Source organism: Daktulosphaira vitifoliae, unplaced genomic scaffold, assembly GCF_025091365.1.
Source record: "Daktulosphaira vitifoliae isolate Bord-2020 unplaced genomic scaffold, ASM2509136v1 Scaffold_4, whole genome shotgun sequence".
NCBI classification, from domain to species: Eukaryota; Metazoa; Arthropoda; class Insecta; order Hemiptera; family Phylloxeridae; genus Daktulosphaira; species Daktulosphaira vitifoliae.
Genome location: NW_026099575.1, coordinates 27,345,776 through 27,371,647, shown reverse-complemented (window position 1 = coordinate 27,371,647; position 25,872 = coordinate 27,345,776). Strand labels below are relative to the sequence as shown.

Below are 25,872 nucleotides of genomic sequence, written 5' to 3'. Positions count from 1 at the left end.
TGAAACAGCCTAGTAGACGGCGCATTATGCGGGGGAGGGGAGGACGGTGGTGTGGTGTGTATTCCGCCGGTCCGACACGGCATATATATACGGCCGGCCGGCTCGCGGCGCGCTCAGTTTATCGTACGGCCGCTACCCGACTTGTGACGCGCTGTCTATATAAGTTTTTTGTATCCCAGCGGTACGCAAGTCAATTTCGTGAGTGTCTTCTTGGGGTGACCCGTACACATACATTTTTTTTTCATTATACATTTTCGTTTTGTAATCATTAGTTTATATTAAACATACATCAAAGTTAATTGTTTGTAATTTCAGTAATACTATCAGTTATTGCTGTCGTTGTCAATAATAATAGTAACAATTATTATCATAGTTATTTAAATCATACACAAGTCGTACGCGGCTCGTTGTAATTGCCAACTTTTATCCGATACGGATAAAAGTATTATTTTTGTCCGGATCTATTAATATTGTTGCCGTGGTGGAGCCCAATCGTATTGCTGTCGACTCATTAATAAATATTTTCTTTTGAAACATATGCACAGGAGATGTGAGTATACAACTGTAACTATTATTTAAAAAATAAATCTTGTAGTTTCTGCGTTTGGCCTTCGTGGGGTATATATGTGCGCAACACGGTAAATCGTTTTTCCCAGTGATCACAAGAGTCACGTGGTCTGCAAACCGGTACTATTCAGTTCTGGCGCCCAAAGTTTACATTTTCTACGATAAAATTTATGATGATGTTACGTCATTTATTACATTCGCAGTAAATAGACATAGTCAACACTGACTGGAATGTTTTACTTTCGTGGATGCGATTTTTTTGTCGCATCTATTAATAGAGAAAACGTTAGTAGCCTCATTTTGTCTACTGACAACACAAATAATCTGTCATGATATGATGGTTAAATGACTTTTTTTTGGAACATACTCTAGTAGTCCTAGTTTCTTTAGGCTGATATTTTTTTTTATTGGTACAACAGTTTTAGAACTTCAATATCAATAATTTTATCAGTTAATAAATTTATATTAGTTTTCTGTGTAAATATTATTTCTTTAACCGAATAACATGTTCTAATATTTACACGAGCAACTTATTTAAACTGCAAGAATTTGTTTTAAATTAAAAGAATTTTTTTCAATAAATAAATGTCAATCGAATTTGAGGTTATTAAAAAAAATAAATATCAATAAAAATCCTACACGCTTCTCGAAATCATATGATTTTGTTTAATTTTCTTAAATTAAAGGAATTTTAACTTCTTTCTTACTCTGCTATAATATAAAATCAATATTTCTTATGTAACGAAAATTAAATATCGATGTAATTTTTAGTTTGATTCGCAATAATAATAATATTAATCAAAAAAATAATAATCGTAGTATTAAAAAAAAACAATATGGTTTCTATTTGAAGCTAACCATCCAGTGATAATGTTATCGTTAATTATAATGTTTAATACGTTACCATCTGAATGAAAAATTCTATTACTAAAATTCAGTTTGTATTTTCTAAGTTTTTTTAATGGTGTTCATTTATCATATTCAAGGATAGCGAATGACCGATTATTGTTAGCATGCCGACCGCTTTTCAACGGTAAAGGAAAAAGGCGCATTAGAGAAATTGGTGAAAAAATGAATGAACGGGTAGTCTCGTATGCAATGTTCACTCAGTCTTAACTAGAATAAGGGGGAGGGTTGAGAGCAGTACCGCGAGACCCTAATTTTCAAGGTTAGACCACCCCTGAGGGTGCCAACAAAGGATTTGTTTCAGCGTGTCCTTTTTACCAGGAAACCATGCACCACAATGGTAGATTTATTTTCTATTATAACAACAAAATTTCATAACCGTATACTTGTTAGCTGCGATCCTCGTTCGTAGATCTTAGGGTCACCGACGACATCCCGAATGAATCTATTCAAAAGATCATCTTCGTGAATTCGATTATTTATTGCTAAAGTGCAATACCAGAAAAATAGATCATTCGATTTTTACCAAAACGCCATTGACTTTCGATCTTGATTATTTTTCAGGTTTCAATTAACTGCAGTAGGTAGCGAAGTATTACTTCAGTTTTTTTATTAATAAAACGCGGGCGATTTTTTATACACTTAATCTCGTTATAATTGGACTTCTGCGTTCGTTGAAGTATTAAAAATAACACAATAACAATGTATTTCGTTATTTTTAATTTTCTATATCCGTCTCTTGGATGACTATACGTGTATCGTTTTAGCTTTTTTAAGATAAATCGTATTTTATAGCAACGTGTCCGTACTATGTCAGGGTTTAAGTTTATTTGCAATATCAAAATACGGCTCTTGAACTCTTTTTTATTTGTAAACAAAGATACATTTGCGACGTTAAGTCTTAGAATATTTTCTGATTTATCCGCTTTGTTGTAAAACACAAACGAAACAATAAGTAAATTTAGCAGTTTACTACGTTTAGTTTTCTCACGTGATTTACTCGGTATAATTAATATGAATAAAATAAATATTTGCGCATTCGATGATAATGTGTACAATTCGTCTATTTCGGCGTTATTATGATTACTGCGCTTTACTTTTTTAATTGTACTACTCAAAATATATCGTTGTACAATCTACATTGTTTGATATTCATTTTTTAGTCTCATTTTGCAGAGCAGAGAGCGTATCGCGTATCGTACATAGTAATTTTTGTCAAAACGAGATTTTTTCATTTTAATAAGGTCGTACATTGTCATTGTGTTCCAGTAGGCTCGCCAATAAAAACTGCAGCAAATCCGAGAGTACAACGCTTAAAACATTAATTAACATACATAAAACTTTTTGTAATCGTAATGACTCGTGTTTCGCTTTATTTGTCCTTAAGCTATCACGATTGTATTGCGTGTGTGTTGTCCGCCAATTACCGCCCGGAAAACCCGGACAACTTTATACTTGTCATCGGCCGGCATACTATTTAAATTATGCTCATACGTGTTTTACCTTCGACCGCCTGACCCACTGTACCGTCACATGGTTTTTTTTTTTACGGCGGGCGCCCAACGATGATTTTACACAAATCGATTGTTAAAAAAAAAACACGAGTGTGTGGAGACGGAGACCGCCATGTGCGAAAGCGTGTTTGGCGTGCTCAATATCCCAAGCTGTCCGTTAACCATCGACTGGTAAACAATTAAAACTGTTGTCAACACTTAGTTGCGACAAGCGTTGTTTACATGTGGCCGAAGCCGGTCAAACAATTTTCCAGATGAATGTCCATCCCGCAACGACGTTGTTTTAGTCAAGGTCAAATACGGTCTGAAGTTTGACCTCTGTCGGCTAACGCGTCTCGGGTGAAAGTAGTCGTTTCTACCTCCTGCTCTGATTTATTTTTTGTTTACAAACCAATAAAAAATAACATCGCGTGTATGCATAGGATTCAAGTATCGTTAAATGCAAAACACCACGAGTATAGTTATGTCTGCTCTCATATTATTTATTACTCTTTTCTCCTGCACACCACCCGCAGTACTTTTCTGTCGTACTTGGAAACCGGTACGAACTCGTAAAACTCTCCGCCTTGTACCCTGCGAAATTTTAATTCAAGGTTGCCCGCAATACCCGTTTTAAAAACTTACTTGATTTAATAAAAACATCTAATTCTACCTCGACGACTTAGTACACCACATCAATTCGCCCAGTCGCACATACGCTTTCCATAACCTGTGTAATATAATGTACGTTCTGGGTGCGTTCACAATTATAACATGAGGGGAGTCAGCCTTGAATAAGGTTAAACTCCTCTCCCCTATTATTTATTTACGAATCGCGTGTTCTTAATTTACCAAAGGGTGTTTCGTTTTTGGGGTTTAGTTGAACCTGGGTCAATAAGTGCGCGTAGATCGATTTATGTGTTACTGTTTAATGTTTTTGCGATTTCGGCTGAATTCATTTCAATTTCTACAACCAAAACGAAATCTTCTAATATTATACTTAATGAACATGTATTAGATAACTCACGACTAATTCTAATGTGGTTTAGTTGATAATTTCGAAAGTAGTAAACTTTTAATGTACATTTTATTTTATTTTTCGTTAAATAAACATACTCGGGTACAATATCTTTTTTATCGTAGGGCTCATCGTGATTACAATTCATAACGTAAACTTTTTTCTTAATTACCTCTAATACAAATGAAAAGTGGGTAGTTTTTAATATTTTGCGGTGTAGTACAGTGGAAACAATAGTCATTTAAAAATTAAACATACTTATTTTTTATTATGTCATGTATGTACTTATAAATCTGGAATTTGTCTATTTGATTTGCTCGACTCGATGAATTTGAAAAAGTGACTTTTACGGAGGTTATATAGAATATATTTGTCACGCTTTTTCTTCATACTCCACTGGTACACGCTGTCTGTAAGCTGTTTACAAACACATAACAATTTTCTAGTGACGTGTAAATAAGAAAAATTCAAAAAGTTTCGAAAGTGTATATGACTTTTTGCGCGTTGGAAAATTAGGGTCAACAAACTTAATACCACACAGCATAGAATTCGCAGAAAAACAAAAACACAAATAAAAAAAATATCTGATTCAAAATACAATAAAGCACTATAATTTCAGTGAAACCTATTTGACGGAAAACATTCTTAATATAATCTTAAGATCCACAATAGACAACATTCAGTCTTGTGTGCTAAAAAATTTAATTGTGTTTTATATTTATACACTTAGACTCAAAATATTAATAGTGCAAACACTGTTAAAGACTCTTGCGTCAAAACTAATTTAACCTGGTATTATTTCTTTAACGTGGGTTAGAAATTTACAGTAGGTTGATTATAAAGACAATAAGGAAACCCCAAAATATTTTTAAAAATATTAATTAAAATAGGATGATATACTATTTTAAACAACTTTTTGAATGTCTGATATAATCAAAATGTAAAAGTTTAAGCTAAACATGAATTATGTGTCTTAAAGACGACTGAAAATATTCTTTTGCGGAGATTTTTTCAACCCAAAACGTGTGTTTTGTAATCACCAAACAAATCGTTATCTCAAGCTTGAAAAACACATTTTATTCGATTTATTAAAGTATTAGGTTATTGAACTGTAGTACTAAAATGTTTGGAAAAAAAATTCAACGCCACATTTCAGTTCCAAGTATTGATGATTTATTAAGACCAAACTGATATCTATAGAAACATTTTTTCGCAACTTCAAAAAATAAACTTTGTTTATCACCACAAATAAATAATTAAGTTTTTTTACATTATTTCCCGTTGTTGATTAAATTCGGAGTATTCAATATAACAAGTTTGTTTTCCAAAAATGATTAACTTGTTTTTCAATAGCCAAAACTCAGTTATGTTTATTCGAATAGTCTTCAAATGACGAGTAATTGTTTCAATTGTAAATGGAGAACACGTTTACAAATGGCATTATTCTCGTATTTTATTGTATTTTTTTGCATTATTAAAGATTCACATGCATACACTAACTTATTCTGTCTTTATATATTTAGTAGTACGCATGTTGAAATTTAAGCTCGAAAACGAGGACATTGGTAGGATAATATGTATAACATTTTCCTAGGAACATTCTTTAAAAAGCTTGTGTATTACTCAAGGACCATTCAATGGTTACGTGTCTCATTTTCATAATTTTACTACCGAAATAAATATTAATATGTAATTCACATCGCCAGACGATGGCTTGATGTATCAAACAATGATTATGATTATACAAAAATTTTACTATCATATCACACCACATGCGTGGGTTAGAATCCGGTCAATAGGAGTTCGTTTTATATTGTAAAATGTCAAATTGTACTAAATAAGCAAATTTGGGACACTTTTGGCAGAATACATTTGTTACTTTAAACGTAGTTTACATCCACTATTTTGATGTTTAATAAATTGTAATTTAAAACATGTAATTTTTTTTAATACCTGTAAATGTTCAAAATATTTTTTATTTTAATAAAGTAAAACAGTGTTTTTAGTTCATAATAATAGTTAAGTTAATCTCAATTTCATTTGGCTGCTAGTTGTTTAGATTAAGTTGTTTTGGCGGATATTGCTTAGTTAATTTTGGGTAATTTAAAGTTAATCGATTATATACAAAATTGACTTTCAGATCATAACTATGAAATTTGGGTTTTAAATCATAAATGAAGTATTTATAAGCATGTTTAATGTTAAAATTAAGCATATAGATAAATGAATTGTAAATAAATAAGTAAAATTCCATGAATAAGTACTAATGGTATCATTAGTAGTCATTTGTTTAAATGCTTAATGAATATTTTAACCTTGTAGTGAATATATAAATAAACACTCAACACAAATTTTTTCGGAGTAACAAGATTTAGAACACTACCCCTTGGATTATAACTAAACTTAATGCAATTTGTATTCAACAAAAAAGCTTATTTACATATTTTATTAGAATAATCAATAGTTATCATAGATATTTTAACCAAGTATTTATTTTACACTCAATATTTAGCGATTCAAAACCACTACAACTGTTAATAATTAAGCTGCATATGACACTTAGCTTTTTATTCTAATCTAAAGTGTTGAATTAAATATCAACAAAATAACCATTGACCACTTATGGAATAGAAAATTTTCGTTTTATTTATCAATACATTGTAAAACTGCTGATAAAGACTTAAGTTTGTCGTCTAATATAGTTAGTAATCAAAATTAAACAGTTCGTTGATAATGTAAAGGAAAACAATGTTATTTTCTGTTTAAATAAATCAACACGCTGCAAATACGATTGTAGCCGATCATCAGCTGTTTAGAGAACTGAACAAGTTTTGTTGAGAAAGAAAAAGTAAACTAATAAAATACGGCTTGGTAGGTTTTAACGAAGGTCTTTAACAACGAAAGTATATTATGTTTATCTTACACCTACTTTTGCAGAGTTGTCGGCCTCGCGGTAAGACTTTTATTCACGCGGTTCACTGACTCATGAACTGTTGTTAATAATTTTATTTCTGCTGTTTGATTGTCGTCTGCGATTGAATAATAATTGTATTATTCCTCAATTGCGACCGCCGCCCGTCCCCAAGGTTTTTTTAAAATAAACATTATGAATAAATTTGCTAAGTGACATCACAACGGGTGGGTTTTAGTTAAAATGGTCACCGGCAGCATCTCTTAGTACCTATTCTAAGTTCATCGTTTACCCGTTAAAGATGTACAACGTAAAATGTGTTACTCATTTTATTTCTATTTCATTTTTATGCAATTTTTTAGTCGTTAAAAATAAAAAAGGTTAATGTGAATTAAAATTTACAACCATAACTATAACTTCAAAAATGTTAATATTTTATTATTTCATGAGTATAAATATATTAATTCTATTGAAACTATAATACATCAAAAACGCTCTAAAAGTTCTTTGGTATTCAGTGTATAGACTTAACACAAATCAAAATCTAATATCTTTTTGCATTCAGTATCCCAAGATTAATGTATAATTAGTGTAAAATGCGGTCTAGCGTGGCATCTATTAGATTAAAATTCTATTATAAATCTGATTACATTCTAAAATATTAAGTGAATAATGTATTGTACTAGGGGTTCTATGTATATATTTGAAGATTAATTTCCACAAGTCTACAAGAGAATGCATCTTATTTTTATTTAAATTACAATAAATAAATGTTATCTTTATGTTTTACTTTTTATATATCTAAGCCTCTTTTACCCAATACTACAAAAATTATATGAAAATTTCCCATAGTAAGAATTTTATTCCGATTTATTAATACCATTTGTCGAGATTAATCTTTTGAAATTAGCTTTTATATTTAGCATTTTATAAACAAAATATACACTTGTATACTTGTANTGCATCTTATTTTTATTTAAATTACAATAAATAAATGTTATCTTTATGTTTTACTTTTTATATATCTAAGCCTCTTTTACCCAGTACTACAAAAATTATATGAAAATTTCCCATAGTAAGAATTTTATTCCAATTTATTAATACCATTTGTCGAGATTAATCTTTTGAAATTAGCTTTTATATTTAGCATTTTATAAACAAAATATAAGAATAATAATTACACTTGTACAATTGTTCAATTATCGTACAGCAAACAGAAAATCGAAAGACACACGTAGTATTTACATTTAGTTAATTTTAGATAAATATGTATAAATTACACTTATTTGTCTGTTTAACCATTCTTTTATGATCTGTGACAAAATAGTAGTTCATGGTATGATAATTTAATGCGTTTGAATAGAGACCTTCTTAGCATGTCGAAAACTTGAAAATTGCTTGTCCTCGATGTATCTTGCACATTAAATTTTCATTCTTCATATATTGAAAGGAATTATACATAACACTTCCTTATGTAAAAAATGTATATAATAACAATTTCTGTGCTTTTAAACAAATAGTTTTTAAAATATTATTTGTTTAAATAACTTTGTTCATACTTGCAATCGCAAAATTCTTATTCGAAAACAAGTTCTTAACTTTTTGTTTATTATCTCAAAAAAAAAAAAAAAAAATAGTATTTAACTAGAAGCTGAATTTTTAAATATTATTATAATTCTAGATATTATTGCAGTTTTATAATGGAAATAAAGCGCACCCTGTAGATACATTTTATGCTTCTGTTGACATAAAATTTGTTTTTTCAATATTGTTTCATTAGTAAATATAATATATGTCTAAGAGTAACTTTGTAATTATATAACAAATTTAAATATGAGATTTTGAAATACGAAATTCATATAAATGAAAAACTTTGATCACTGAATAAATTTTTGTTTTCTTTAACCCATCAAAAAGAAAAATTGATAAGAAATTTATTTTATCGCGTGGCTTGTTTATACAATCATGTAAAGCAACAGAAGTTAGTGCGGTAACCATTTAACCCAAAAATGTTTTCTGTTTAATCGTTTTTATAATTTCTTCATTTTTTTCAGTGTTCATACATTCAGCACAAGACAGTAGAAATGACAGACAGCACGACACATAATAATTACAACATTTACAGTTGTGCTCCAAAAAAGGATTTAAAAAACCAACACGTAAGTTGAACATTACAATTGTATTTGCTCACATAAAATTGATTGAGGTCTCTTTAAAAGCAATCACAAGTACAAGGAAATTAACTGATAATCGTGCAGATTAAAAATATTATGTTTGTAGTGCCGTACAATTTTTACATTTATCTTGTCTCAATAATATATTCACTCGATTAATGATATAAAATAATAATCCCCAAAGCCGCTTATCATGAAATATAAAGACATTTTGAGGTGAGCGACTATTCAGCTGACTATCTTATTTTAATTTAATTATATTTATTTTTTTATTAAAATAAAATTCTATTCAATTTATTTAAGTTTTCAAACATTTTTCAACTATATCGTATCGTTGAGGTCGTGAGTTGAAGGTTTGTCCGAGTGCCGCCGCCGCCACCATAACATTGTCCTTTATAACGTCAGCAAACATGCCAATAAAAAAAACTAATACCGTCAGCCTTGATCTACTCTTTATCTTGTGTTTTTCACGCGTAGGAAACTTATTCAAACTCATTAGCAAACCATAGTTCTACTGTCATTACTAATTAATAGAGATTTCCCTTTTGTTGCGTTTCTTTTACATGTTAATAAAGATTGATTCATTTGTTCGCCCCATGATCGACCTAATATAGCACAGTTCGCCGATAAAAAAGTAAATTACCATGGTTTCAACCGTCTCACCGTTTGATAGATAAGATATTTCATCGACTACATATGAATTTATTTGCAACATAAACTATTTGTATATGTAAACGTAGCGTCTGAAACGTATTAATGGCATTCGATGACGTTTCGTTTGAGGTATTTGCCACGAAGAAAAAAACAATTAACATGCGAAATGTATCAAATATATAACTGTATATAATGCAAGCAGTCATAAATTTACTTGAATAGGTTTTTCCTTTTTTTATTACTTCAAATGTGAACGATAATATTCGAATCGTTTCTCTTTTTATTATTTACGGCCAATGAATTTTTGTATTTATGATATTCAAATTAATAAAAAAGAAATCTATTGTTTTATTTGACCCATGTTCGTTTGACACAACAGTATTAATGTTGTACGACCAATTAACATAACATTTAACACATTGTGCGATTCATGATGAATGGATATCGTAGTAGGTTTTTCTCTCGTCTGATAATAATTATAAACGATGCCCTAAATACAATTCAATATTACAATTATCTTATCTTATAATGTGTATAATATGCAAAATTAAACCATATGATTTTAAATTGGCAGTTAATCGCGGGTTTTCCTTCAAATCATATTGGCTACCAAAGGTGACCAGCGTAATTTTTCTATGTATGTAGCGCCTTTTTAATAGTTATCAATTTTCTTATTAAAATTAAAAATGAAATTCCATTGAAAAATAAAACTGACGTTCATACACTAAGGTGTGCGCCTAGTACTCGGTGTTATTTGCAATGTTTTCGACATAAATCTGTCTGTTAAATTACCCACCCCAACCCTTACCGGTAAAAGGTTACCCAAATGAAAACTCGTATTGGCTGCGATAGTGACTTTAACGATAATACACCCAAAAGTCGTTTATCCGAACCGTGAACACATAATAGGTAAATATATTAACGAATCTAGTCGCGTATCAATGACATACTTTAGGCTGCCGAAGAATAATATAATCGCATTTCTTGCGTCGTTTTATGTCGTGACTTTCGGACGTTTCTGTGCGTTTGTACACGCCAATCCAATTAAATTAGTGCAAAATTTATTAAGTTATCTCCCGGAATTCTTTCCTCGGCCGCCTTTGTTTTTCCATCCTTTCGAACACACCCGAGGTAATCCCACGTGATGTTACTTCAAGTTTTTTATTATTATTATTATTATTATTACTACTACTTTTAAGTTTTTTTCCCCTAAATTTAAGCTAATAATGCATTCGGAATGCATCGCCGTATAAACATCTGAAGATTTAAAATATCCAAGTACAAAAAATTGCAGTCGAAATTCTGGTACATAAAAACTAAACGTCAAGGTCAAGGTTTTCCTTCGTAACTTATTGAATATAAAATAAATATATAGAATATTCATGTAGGTTTTTTTTTTTGAAAAACGTACTAGGAAACTCATGTGTTAACAAAGTACTGATACAACAGACGTGTGTTCAGATAAGAAACTAAGATAAAAACGTAACACTTGCTGTACTATAAGTGTATACCTGAAATCCGTCTTTTCGGGGTTATCAAAAAAACCGCAACGGTCGCCGTTAAAAGGCCGATCGCATATTCGCCAACAGCTCTCGCCTATTAGTTTTCAAACTGACAACGTTTGAGTTGAGCGTTCGTATGCGTGAGCACTTTGTTTTGCTATAGCTGTACATCCATCACATTTTTTGTATACCTATACAGAACGGATGTCATGTTATGACACCTAGTTGAAGATAAAATTAGTAATTAGTGGTGTTTTTTAACAGGTGACCACCACGATGGACGGTTACGACAACAAAGGAATGCTAAGATCTGAATTGGATATAAACGGAAAGCCCGTCAATGGAGTTACCAGGTAAGCGTCTTGCTACTGATGGATAACGATTATGTGCTGACACCCGACAGAATTCCGCGTTAGGTGTATGAATAAATGTATATAACCTAGCTAAAAAGTAGGTAAACCGACCGGTATCTTTGCCGCTGTGTATCCGATTACTTATACCTAAACAGTTTACTGTAAAAACCTACCGCCTAATGAACTCGATTTCAAAGTTTAGCCGTCCGTTGCGTTAGCAAAATGCCAAGTCGACGAAATAATCCTACTCGGCTTACACATTAAACGACCGAGAAACGGCAAGGTAGTGTTTGCTGATATAGATAAAATAATTTTTATAGTATTTGATTTCAAAATGAAGTTTCATCTTTATAAGTTCAACACGATATCGAATTCTGATCGAAAATGACGACTTTATTATTTCCAAGATTTTCAGCTCGTGTACCAACAACACATCAATTAAGTTGTTTTGTACTATTACTATTATTATCACACATATTGACATAGTAGATTACAAAAAAAATAACAGATTATCCAATGAAATTTGACTGCCATTAAAATTGTATAAATACTGAACTTTTGCTTTCAATCCGAACTATACCCATAAACAACTCGTGAATAATATAAAAGTTCATTTAAATGGCATTGTTAATTATGGTAGTTTGTACTACAATAGATTAAATTCAAATATTGCCTAAAACGCACTGTAAAATTATTAGAACAAAGTGTAATTGAGAGATGTACAATTAATTGCTATTAATTTCTATAAATATATTGTTTTCCTAGTCTTAAAACAAAAACACAACAATATACCGATTCGATTTTTTCTCAATTAAATTTTCATATATTTTATCAATAATATTGTAGTATTAAATGCGAAAATCTTTACTTTTAGATTTGACCTTCAGTTGTTAATTTATTTCAGTCAATTTTTATATCATTGCAAAAATAGTATGTAATAGAAATTAAAATTGATAATTTCTTTTAACTAAATTTTACTTTATAGATCACTTCAAACGGAAAATAACTTCATAGTTTCTCATATGTTGTAGTGTTGATTTAACTTCAATTTATAAAATTTAAATTTCTAAGAAGTTGAAATAAACGGTATTTTTTTTGCAGCTAATTGATTTATGACCGAGCATAAAGTAAATAAAGACTAATCGAGTATAGTAAAAGTCAACAAAATATGTTTAAATATCAATTATGTTAAGTATTTAATCTTTAACAGTATCAATGAGAATTATTTGTATACAATTAGCACTTTATAGCGGCTTGTATTAATACTATTTTGTACCGATAGTCATTTGAATAACTACAAAAAATTATTACATTTTTCTTAAAAATAGTATAATTTATTTAAATACATTTCTTTCTTTTTTTATTTTAGCATTAATATGGAAAACTTAAGCAAAGTAATAGTGCTTAATACATCTTTGACAAACGGCCAACAACCACCGAGTGAAAAACCAAACTTCTATAATCCGTACCAGCATCGAGATGTAAAACATCCTACCTCGTAAGTATATTCATTTTTTACTGAAATTTAATAGTTACCATAATAATTATGTGTTAATTTGGAGTTCATAATTTACATTCTCTATGATCTAGTTCAGTTAAACGTATAACTTAATAATTCTATCAATTCCAAACTTTTATGTCAATAACCATATTTTTGTGTTATATAGGTATTTTGACACTTTGATACATCTTTTAAAGGCCAGTCTTGGTACTGGCATATTAGCCATGCCCAGCGCATTCCGAAACGCCGGTTATGTAGTGGGCACGTTGGGTACCATAATCATTGGTATTTTATGTACATACACGATACATTTATTGGTAACTATAAATTAAAATCATCTGGTACCAACAATGACTACTGAAATTTGATTTAACCGCATTCAAATATGTGTTTCTTAGGTTACTTCGTCGTATGAACTTTGTGTCAAGAGGAAAGTACCTAGTTTGACATATCCAGGCTGTGCGGCTGCAGCATTTGAAGAAGGTCCAAAAATGACCAGAAAGTTTGCTCCGTTTGCTAGGTAAAATTTTTATAGGAAATATATAAGACCATTCATTATTACTCTATAGTTTCAATCTAATAAATTGTTTTATTTTATAGATTTATAACCAAGTTGTTCCTAGTTTTATACCAAATCGGTTCCAGTTGTGTGTACATAGTATTTATAAGTAGTAATCTTAAAGCGGTAAGTGCAGTCTCACACTTGAAATTTTCAAAATAAAAATATTGAATATTTGTAAATTTGTATTTTAAAATGTTTGTTTTATGTTTTTTACAGATAGCTGACAATTATTCCAGTGATTCTATTGACATCAGAATGTATATGGTGTACATGATCGTTCCGTTAATATTAATTTGTAGTATACGTAATCTTAAACTTCTTGCTCCATTCTCTTCAGTGGCCAATTGTTTTTCATTATTAAGTTTCGCCTTAATATTCTATTACATATTCAGAGATCTTCCATCGCTTAGTTCACGAGAACCCGTTGGTACTATTAAGAGCATACCACTTTTCTTTGGAACTGTATTATTTGCAATGGAAGCCATTGGCATGGTAAAAAAAAATTTATATTGAATAAGATAATAATAATTAAAAATTTATGAAATCACCATTTATTATTTTTAATTTGATTTTGATACTTTAAAGTAGTATTAAAACAGTACAATTATACTGTAATACAATATAATTAAAATATTAATTTTGAATACTTCTTAGATGCCACATATATTTATAATGATAAATAGAATGTCAAAAAAAAGTATTTATATGTTTAACTTTAAATATGATTTGCAGTTAATAAATATCATTTAATTTATTAGCTCATTACAGTTATAAAATTAATATTAATTTTTGATTATTGAATGTACATTGAAGTTTTATATTGACAGTAAAACATTTAAATATTATAATTTCCAATTTAAATATAACAATTGATAAAGAGCAATTTGGAACTCGCATTGAGAGTACCACTAGTAATCAGAGTAAAATCTTTTTTTTGAGATTTATTGGACCTTAGATATAAATTTTTTAAGAATAGCTCACCAGAAAATAAAAAATTAGAGATAAATCGTTTTAAAATTGAAAATATACAATTATTAAGATTATAAAAATATACAATAATTTAAACTATAACTGCAATTTATAATTTTATTATTGTGCTTTTAGGTATTACCATTAGAAAACGAAATGAAAAATCCCAAAAAATTTGGAAGTGTATTTGGTGTTCTCAACGGCGCCATGGTTCCCATTACTCTTCTATATACTTTCATTGGATTCTTCGGATACTTAAAATATGGTGAAACCCCAAATGGCAGTATTACATTGGATCTGCCATCAGCTGAAATGTAAGTATTACACTGCTGTAATAATACATATCAATATTTTAAAATAACTTTTACTTTATAGACTTGCTCAATTAGTAAAGCTTATGTTATCCATCTCAATTTATATCTGTTATGCTCTATCTAATTATGTGGCTTTTGATATTATTTGGGAAAGTTTAGAATCCAAAATGGAGAAAAATGAATACAAAATCTGGTGGGAATATGCTCTTAGGATATCCATAGTTTTAGTAACATGTATGTATTTGCCTCATTGTATACTTTAATTTAATTTAAAATATTCATCAATACAAGTAATTATAACTAAATTTTTATTATTTCAGTCTTTTTGGCCGTAGCTATACCAAACTTGGAACATTTGATTTCGTTAATTGGTGCTTTTTGTTTATCAACTGTGGGCATAGCACTACCAGCAATCATTAACTTCTTAACATTCCTGAAAGTATACAGGAAAGAAGGATACATACGTTTAAGCCTGTTTATACTGAGAAATTTCCTTATTGTGCTAATTGCCATCTTTGCATTCATTATTGGAGTGTCAACCAGTATTAAAGATATTATTACCCATATGGAGTGATCACTTCAAGGGTGAAGTTTGTTTTGAATAACAAACAACAAGATTAATACTGAGCTACCGTTTGGTCGTGTTGGATGGTTCTTTTTTAAATTAGTGACCTATCATTGTTATTATTTTTATTATTATTAATATTACTTGGTCGCATATGCGAACCCATATAATTTTTTTAACAACTAAAAACAAATCAAATTCAGTATTTTATCACTTTTGATCAATGATCATATAATTTCAATGAATTTTATTATGTAATTTTACCAGTTCAGTATTTCCCATATAAATTTATATAATTAATAATAATTATTTAATTGGGTAAGTTTTAACATATTTTTGATAGAATTTTCACTGATAAAAAAGAAATAAATACATCACAGGATATCCCTGTTTGTTTTTATGCTCTACAGAGATAACAGATCTCCGATAGCCTATCCATATCTATTTTATATACATGTATGTATATTATATATTAATCATTTGAGGTTCATAGTTGGTTTTACAAAGACAGTTATTTTTTATTAAAGAAATTTTTTGAATATAGATAACTCTGTGGACAAAAAAGACTACATATAAATATTTTGCACATTTATTTTAAAGTTTAGAACTATTAATATTTTAATTACTACTCAATATCATTATTAGCGATCAAAAGTTTATATTAAACAATATTCAAAATTTAAACTAATCGCATTTTCTTTTATTGATTTTTTAACGGCTTAAACTAATTTTAATACAACTAGTTTATATATATATATATATTATAAACATTCCTTCTCATTTAATAAATTTAAAAATTTAAACTGTTTTTTTGCTCAATATGAAATATAATATGTGTACATAGTATACTATTGACAGACATGGATGCTAAGTCATAGAGGTTTTGTTATTTACATAATAATTGTAACAAGTTAAAAAATAATTGTATTTTTTACCATTAGATATTATAATTTCTTCGAATTAATTATCAATTGATACTTTATTGTGATACAATTAAACTAACTTGTGGTATATAAATTTTGTATATGTATATAAATATAAATATTTATATATATATATTTATTTATTTATATATTGTATACAAAAAGAAATAGTTTTTTTTAATTGCATGAAAATATTACTTTAGTTGATAATAATTTATTATTAATAGACAAAAATTTATATATATATATTTTATAATATAAAGTTGTAATATGAATAATACATGTAAATAAACTGATTTTTTTAAACAGAATAACTATTACATTATGTATTTTAGACTGAAAATTTAATAAAACAATGCATACTAACTAAAATCAATAATTTATATATAGAACATTAACACACAAAACACATCTGTAATAATATAAAATATTTAATAATTAAATAAAAAATAGAAATTTATATTAATTATTATTTGCAAATAATAAATTGTAAGCTGTAAATTATTATTAATTGACCCATCTCAAGCAGAGTTAACTTTATATTTCAGGGAAAAAATAATAATATCAATAAATAATATAATAAATCAGTACTAGCCACCTAACTTAATATTTTATATTATCATGATTACTTTAATAACGTTTTACGCAAAACACTAAATTATTGATTTATGATATTTTATTTTCTCTTGTTTAAGTTAATATATAAACGGTAATTCAATATAATAACTCTTGTATCATAAAAACCCAAATTATATCTAGTTAAATTTCTTAACTCAAAAGAAATATTACATTTGTATAAAAGGTATTACAAAGTTGAAAACAGTTTTCTTTCTTTTATTTCTTTAATATGTATTTTAATAACTCTAATGTATAACCTATCCGATAACTAAAAACGGCAGACAAAGCTTAACTTTTGAGATTTACAGCATCTGATTCACTACACTACACCCCTTATTTTATCATATCAGATTTTTAAACATTAAAATATAAAATACTAAATTATAAGCTATAAAATTTCACAAATTAATTTTTTTTTTCAGTATTTATTTATTTGAGACAACCTTGAGGTCTTATTCAAAATTAATCACTAACATTAGCAACTAAAATTTCATAAAATGCATAGTTAAAATATTGTACATAATGATGGAGGGAAATTTCCAATAAAGAGTCTCCAAACCTATATACTAGTAAAATTTTCATTAATCAATATATATTTACAATTAGTCATAAACTTTAATCCGTTTTACTCTTGTGGCATCTTGAGAATAATCAAGAAGTTGAGCTGCAGCTTTGTTGACGTGGGGGTTCAGATAATTTTCATGTGCCTTGTCGTACTATTGAATTTCTTTTCTGGGGTGGTTGGTATTAATCATATCCTTGTTAATATGGTCATTTCTTTCGTACATATAAGCATTGGTAATAGTACGGAGAGTACTATTTTGCATAGTTTGAATTTTATCAATCCAAGACTGCTAATAAGTCACACAATAAGTCCCCACAGTTGGATACAATAAGTCGATAGTGGTTTTAAGATAGATGCATAATGTAGTCTTTTGTTTTCTATTGAAAGTTATAATTATAATACTATTTTCTTAAAATAAAAAAAAATTGCTCTAAAATTTATTTTGATTTTTGTATATATTTTAAAAATATTGAATTTAAAAATTATATTTTGATAAGCGCAATAAGAACATAATATTTGAGAAATCGAACTTATTTTCTAATTACAAATATTTCTATATTCAGGTAATTTTAATAACTTTTAGAAAACTAAGCTCCCTTAGATCTTCAGATTGTACCTATGAATATTTTTTATACATAACATAAAAAAAAACCCAGCACAGGGGGGTCGCGGCACAGTGGTGACGTGGCATAGTTGGAACAAGTATAATGATATCTGACAGTGATTAAAATCACTATCAAAAAAAACGCTTCGATGCAAATCTTTAGATAGTGTTTAATTTAAAAAAATTGGTGGATTATTCCAAAAGCTACATGATCTGCTATTTTCTTATTAATATCCTGAATGAAAAAGGAATTATTAAAAAATATTATTTCTCATGAAAAAATTATATTGATCCATATATTTTTTAAAAAGTTATAGCATTTTAAAGTAAAAAATGTAAATTATAAAATCGAGAAATTTCACACAAAAATAGCATTTGGTAGCCATTTTCACCACGAAGACAAGTCCAGAGGTCAAATTTTTTTTTTCAAATTAAAGTATATTACATTAGCTTTAATTTAAGATATATATAAAAGTGTCAGACCTTCCGGAACATTTTCAAAAGCTAAGTTGAAAAAGTTGTCATTTTAAATCCCCCCCTGTGGGCAGGTTAAGTGTCAGATTTACAAAAAATATATACCAAATGATAGATAAAGACATCAAGCGTCTATAAAAAAAAAAATTATATTGATATGTTCATTTTTAAAAAAAGTTACGGCAGTTTTTATTAAAAAAAATTGAAAAAATTTAGAAAATTAGCGATTTTTAAATTTGTAATTTTTTTGGAGGTTTCCCCTATTTACGAGGAACGAGGGAAATTTTTAAAATTTTTGAGGGTAATGTCTTAGACTAGATACGATTTGTGATCTTTTGACGTATCGTTGAAAGAAATCTGTTCGGTAAGAGCTGAGAAAAAGTGGTAACAGACCTAAAAAAAATAAACACATCTTAGTAAAACCAATTCCTTCGCAGCTTCGCATCGAAGCTAAAATAATACAAATCAAACAATTTTATCAATAAATATACTTTTTAATTCAACCAATTATAATAATAATAAAAAAGTCATTTGCGGCCAATATATATTCCAAAATAATTAAAAATAATTCAAATACAACAATTCTTTGAAAATCAAAAAATTCAAAATAAGTTAAATTTTTTAACTCTCCATTACATAAATCAAATTTTTTGCTTTTAAGCATCGTCTAAAATAATCCTAAATAAAAACAGTAGCACAGTAGGGTCATGGCATAGTTGGGTCAAGTAAAGATGATATCTGACAGTATTTAAAATCACTATTATAAAAAATTCTTTCGTATAAATCTATAGATAGTGTTTAATTTTATGAAATTTATGGATTATTCCAAAAACAAAATTAACTCTGATTTCCTTATTCATATCCTGATTACAAGTTATATGATTAAGCTTAAACATTTTACTACAGAACAATAAACAATTTTAAATTTTAAATATTTAGAAATTATATCAAATAAACTAGTCATTAAAAATGGTAAAATAAAACGTACTAATTCAAGTACTCATAAGTATCCTTAGACAATTAATAAAAGTTAATACATAGACAAATATTGACTATATATTTTACTATGTTATAGATTTTTCAATCATTATAATGATTAAAAAAATCATTAAGAACAATAAAATTTACTGATTAATAATTTAAAAAGTATATGTTTAATTATATTTAAACATACCTTAAATTTTTTTGTAGTTCAATAAAATTATTCAAGGTTATTTATAAAAAATATACTTGCACATCTGTTTAAAAAGTTTCTTATTAACTTATTTTTATCATTTGACCTGTAGCTACTTTAACAATTATAACAATTTTATATTTTACTAATGAATAATAAAAGTAATTTTTTTTATTGACTTTTTTTAGAATAACACAAATTAAAAACACTGTTGTATACTTGTGATCATTGTATAAGGTTCAGCCCTTTAATAAAAACATAAATTTCCATAAATTACCAAAAATAAAATTTTAATGAAGTAAAATTTTATTTTTAGTAATTATTTAAAAAAAAAGGTGTGTAACTCAGTAATATTCCAATATAATATTATAAATTATTTATTAATAAAAAGTTTGCTGTAATATGATTTTAATTTTCAAAATATTTCGAAATTAAAGTTACTTTATTCGCTACTCGGTAAGATGTTCAATAAATTTTCTTTACATAAAAAAAAACAATGAAATATAATCTATACCAATAAAATATACTTATACAATCGTTAATTGCACTTTTTAATCTAAAGTAGTATGTGAACAACAAATTAAATTTTTAAAATCAATCAAAAATATGAACTTGACATTCTTTATTATTCAATCGGTATTTAAACGAACAACGACGAGCAATCACTCATTTCTAAAAATTATTTATTGAGTTTAGTTGTTTTTAGTTTTTTTTAATTTTAATATGGTTAACTTAAATGAAGTAACTATTCTCAACTCGGTTTTAATAAACCTTCAAACAACAAAAGAAAAACCAAACTTCTACAATCCACACCATCATCGAAATGTAAAACATCCTACCTCGTAAGAATTTTATTATTATACTCGAACAACGGATTAATAACACAATAACATATATGCATAATTTTTTATCATTTCCTTTAGTGTCAAAAAACATTTGACGTCAAATATATACAAACAGATTCTTTTTATAATCCCAAGCTTCACGAAATATCTTCGATAGTATTAGAGTTAATCATTATTTTATTTTTTCAACAATTATGGTTCTTTGTTGAGCTACTTTACACGAATAATTAATTTTCCACTACCATCTCTTAAAGCCTAACCCGAATCAATTTTCGATTTTCAATTCACAACTCCATTAAATTACGTCATTAAATTTATTCAATTAAAAAAAATTACCTTATTCAATCTATTTACGAGTTACAGCTGTTTAAAGTTTAAGAGTGATAAAAAAAAACCTTATTTATTTTTTAAAGACTGCAACATTATCATCTGACGTACATTGGATAAACGCAACAAGTTCATAAAAATACGATAAACTGTTAATGTATATTCATTGCATAGCTATGATCCGGTAGCCCTTATCGATTTATATGTATGAATAAATAATTATTTTTTCTTCAACCTTAAACTTAAATAACTAGTAACTCAATGAGATTAATTTTTTCTTGTATAGTACTCAAAAAAGAATTATTATTGTTGCGAAAAACGATGGTAAACTCTAGTGACGAAGTTAAAGAATCATCTATATAATTTTAATATTACAACAAACCATTGATCAGAAGCCCGTTGGCAAAGGATAACTAAAATTTTATTATTTTTCTGTGAAAAAAACTTGAGATTATTTAATAGTTAAGAAAATAGGAATTACTAAACAGCAAATACAATTTTGTCTCAAAAAAATCCATCATGTCAATAGCCATAGGTATTGTAACTCTACTACACTTGTGTGATAACAATAATAACACTACAATTTATGATTGATGAATTGAGGGAAATATGAACCTCAAATATACCAATAATTTCTCAATATCATGATAAATAAATCACTCTTTAAGTGTTATATTTACTATATAGATATAATTACATTATTAAACCACCCCTTCTGCTAACGAAATAAAATTTCTGATTCCACTGATAAAAAAATATAGAAATTCATAAAAAAAAAAATTATTGAAAATAAATAATTACTTTAGTTTAAGTAAAATATAAACTATTTAAAAAAAATTTTTATGAAATTTTAAATTATTTTTATGTTGATAATTGTACGTCGTATATTCTTTCTACTTAAGTGTTCATAATCATTATATACATTTTACAGGAATTTCGAAACTTTTATACATTTCTTAAAAGTTTGCATAGGTATAGGTGTATTAGCTATGCCTAGTGCATTTCGAAATGCTGGTTATGTTGTAGGCACTTTGGGAACTCTAATAACTGGTTTTATTTGTACTTACACACTACATTTAGCGGTAAGCATTAATATCAACTAGATATTGCTAAATTATTCAATTAATTAATTAATATTAATAAAATTATTAGACCTCTTTGATAGAAAAGTAAATTTATAATTCTTAAAAATATTTTTAAGTATCTATTAAAATTGACCTCTTGAAATTACACTTAGAACAGTTTTTTCTATTAAAAATTAGTATTCATTTAGTTTATTTTAAGTATATTTAAAATAATTATTTTATGTTGCTTTACCTCCCAAAGTTGTGGAACTACAAAATATTTAGATAAATCAGAAGACAAATTAAACTCTTGCCGATTTGGTGTCTTACTATAAATTAGTAAAAACGGTTCAGTTAAAGAACAATTTTTTTTGATGACTACAATTTAGCTTTTGTGAAATTTAAGGACAAAAAATTGATTATATTAAAACATAATTTGAAATTTTAATAGCTATTATTAATTAGGGCTTTAAAGTTTAAATATTTCAAATATTTAAGTAAAAAGGAAGGGGTAATAATAACTTTACACCTAAAAATTTTATTGAAAATTTAAAAAATATGTTTTTTACCTACATTTGTTCACGGCCATATAGTTAGGTTTTGTAAATGCATTCATAGATGTTTAAAGTTAATATTTAATAAGTTAGTATTTTTCAAATTAAATATTTCTTGGCATTTTAAAACCCTGTATTAATATTGTGATATCTATCATTGTGTTCTTATAGTTTCAAACTTCGTATGAATTATGCAAGAAAAAAAAAGTGCCAAGTTTGACATACTCAGCTTGTGTGGCGGCGGCTTTCGAAGAAGGTCCACAACTAACTAGAAAATTTGCACCCTTTGCTGAGTAAAATACTTATCAGTTAACTATGAATAGTACCGTATTCAAAAATCAGTTTCAGAAAAAACTCTTTATAAAAAAAATATTTATTTTTTACTTAATTCCCTTTTATCTGTACCTAGAAATAATACGGTAAAAAACTTGTGGGGTAGATAGCCTTGATCTCTTTTTTGGATACGGCGAGACTGAGAGACATAATTTATGATTCTTAGAACGGAAAGAGTATAAGTGAAATTTGTTAAAAATCTGAGTTAATCAGACTAACAAAAAATAATAATTCCTTTTATTAAAAATTTTGGAGAAAGCAATTATCATATAAAAATGATGGAAAATGTATTATTTTTACAAGGTATTAATAGAAAACAAAATGTGTTGAACATGACTTTCTCGAAATTAAACAATTTTACTGATACTATTTACATTTTAAGAGCCTCGTTGATGTATGTGCTTATTATCTTATCGAATATTGATTTTTATTTTTTAGATTTATTGTCAACTTTTTTTTAGTTTTGAGCTTAATCGGTTCCAATTGTGTGTACATAGTCTTCATAAGTACTAATATTAAATCGGTAAGTAAATTAACAACAAATATTATGAACTATGAATTGTAAATATTTTTACATTAATTTTTTAATTGACGATTGTTTATTTTTATTATAGGTTGTTGATAATCATTTCACAAATTCAATTGACGTCAAGATGTTTATGATTTACCTAATTATCCCCATAACATTGATTTGTTGTATACGTAATCTCAAATTCCTTATTCCATTATCATCAGTTGCCAATTGTTTGTCTTTGTTAAGCTTTGGAATCATATTCTACTATGTCTTCAGAGATGTTCCATCACTGAGTTCAAGAGAGCCTGTTGGTACCATTAAAAATATACCGCTATTTTTTGGAACTGCTCTTTTTGCTATGGTATCCATTGGAATGGTAATAAAAAAAAATTGAATATTCGAAAATAAAAACTGATATTTTATTACATATAAAAAGGTAGGCATTAAAAAACTCATTGAAGTTGCTGCGGTAAGGACTCGGTTTGATTAGAAAATTTTCTATTTCCACCCTTAAAGTTTTTTAATTATAAACAAATATAATAAGTGTGGTAATAAGGAAGACCAAAGTAACAGTTGAACGGTTAAAATTATATTTAAGGCCCCGCAGTTCTGAAATCGTAATATTACTAATTTTCCCACATTTTATCGAAATTAAAAAACGTAGAGTAAATTGGGTTGAAAGTTTATAACGGGGTAAGAGTACACTATTGAAATAAATATTATAATAGTTATAGTTATAGTGTTGTAACAAATTATTCATAAATATCAAGTCTTCGACCATTTTTACATGATTTTCTATTCATTACAAAATCGTCGAACTAAAATTGAATACATTAGAAAGATTATAAAAATTTTTCATACTTGAATGTTATATTTCACTCAAAAAGAATACTATTTTAAGTTTATAGAACAATTTTATAAAACTTGAATTTTTTTTTGGTTGGATATATAATATTTTTAATAATAAATATTGAGTCATTACAAAGTTATATTTTTACACACAATTTTGCCGTATAATTAAAAAATGAATGTATGCAATATTTTAACTTAAATTTACNATTTTAAGTTTATAGAACAATTTTATAAAACTTGAATTTTTTTTTGGTTGGATATATAATATTTTTAATAATAAATATTGAGTAATTACAAAGTTATATTTTTACACACAATTTTGCCGTATAATTAAAAAATGAATGTATGCAATATTTTAACTTAAATTTACTACTTTAATTTAGATATTCCCACTGGAAAATGAAATGAAAAATCCCGAAGGATTCTGTTCTGTCTTTGGTGTTATCAATTGCGCCATGTTGTTCATTACAATACTGTTTACATTTGTTGGGTTTTTTGGCTACTTAAAATACGGCGAAACTAATAATGGCATTATTACATTGGATCTACCTGCAAACGAAGTGTATATAGATTATAAAAACAATATATTATGTTCTTAATTATTTTTATCTTTATAGGCTTCCTCAACTGATGAAGCTTATGTTATCCATATCTATTTATAGCTGTTATTCTCTGTGCAATCATGTGTCTATCGATATTATATGGAAACATTTTGAAACAAAAATGGAAAAAAATGAATACAAGATCTGGTGGGAGTATACACTGCGATTGTCCTTAGTTCTATTAACATGTATGTGTCTCCTCATTACTTAATAATAGAATTAAAATTTATCTAAATAATTCAAATTTCATAATTTTAGTTTTTTTAGCTGTTGTTGTGCCAAACTTGGAATATTTAATATCATTTATTGGTGCTTTCTGTTCAACTATGGGCATAGCACTTCCAGCTATCATTAATTTATTAACGTTTCTGGATGTATATAGGAAACAAGGATGCTTACGATTAAGCCTGTTTATATTGAGGAATTTCCTCATTGTGTTAATTGCCATCTTTGCATTTATTATTGGAGTGTCCACTTGTATTAAGAATATTATAGCTATCCAAGAGTGATCACATCTAGAATAATTTTTGTTTTGATTTTTATTAAGCTGTCATCTGGATCGAGTGAAGCGGTTTTTATTTTAACTATAATTGTTATTAATTTTGAAACGAATCAAAAATAAAAAGTTAAAATTAAATTAAACGCGAGCTACAAAAAAGTCATGAATTTAGCTATATTAGCTATTACACTCTAATCATATGAGTATTATCGCGTTTTGAAGTATTTAAAGCGAGAGCTTTTTATAAATAATTGTAAAAATTAAATTTTATAATGGATACTGAAAGTAATTTAAGGAATTATTATTTTTATATTAAAAATAATTAAAATTTTCTTTAAAAAAAATGTTTATTTTATACACACCTCTATTAATTTATTCATTAATTAACATAATCCAAAAACAAATTAATTATTAATTATATTATAGTAGGCAAAT

General features: G+C 27.4%; 2 protein-coding genes across 4 annotated transcripts; both read left to right on the top strand.

The window, feature by feature from the left end:
- Window positions 1-109: 109 nt before the first annotated feature.
- On the top strand, window positions 110-16,726 carry LOC126905297 (proton-coupled amino acid transporter-like protein CG1139). Of its 2 annotated transcripts, XM_050684862.1 has the most exons (11): window positions 110-550; window positions 8,950-9,054; window positions 11,490-11,578; window positions 12,948-13,076; window positions 13,246-13,396; window positions 13,478-13,599; window positions 13,680-13,764; window positions 13,858-14,133; window positions 14,746-14,924; window positions 14,986-15,158; window positions 15,245-16,726. In XM_050684862.1, exons 2-11 carry the CDS (start codon window positions 8,980-8,982, stop codon window positions 15,496-15,498), a joined length of 1,533 nt encoding a protein of 510 aa, XP_050540819.1. In that variant the 5' UTR covers window positions 110-550; window positions 8,950-8,979; the 3' UTR covers window positions 15,499-16,726. The 2 variants fall into 2 exon arrangements, with proteins under 2 accessions (XP_050540819.1, XP_050540820.1); XM_050684863.1 differs by lacking the exons at window positions 110-550; window positions 8,950-9,054 and adding an exon at window positions 11,361-11,410.
- A 3,756-nt stretch (window positions 16,727-20,482) lies between these two features.
- Window positions 20,483-25,462, top strand: LOC126905300 (proton-coupled amino acid transporter-like protein CG1139). Of its 2 annotated transcripts, none has more exons than XM_050684869.1 (8): window positions 20,483-20,689; window positions 21,951-22,101; window positions 22,809-22,930; window positions 23,409-23,493; window positions 23,585-23,860; window positions 24,720-24,898; window positions 24,954-25,126; window positions 25,206-25,462. In XM_050684869.1, the coding sequence occupies exons 1-8, from the start codon at window positions 20,571-20,573 to the stop codon at window positions 25,445-25,447; spliced, it is 1,347 nt and encodes a 448-aa protein (XP_050540826.1). In that variant the 5' UTR covers window positions 20,483-20,570; the 3' UTR covers window positions 25,448-25,462. The 2 variants fall into 2 exon arrangements, with proteins under 2 accessions (XP_050540826.1, XP_050540825.1); XM_050684868.1 differs by having other exon boundaries at window positions 20,484-20,689; window positions 25,197-25,462.
- Window positions 25,463-25,872: the final 410 nt, after the last annotated feature.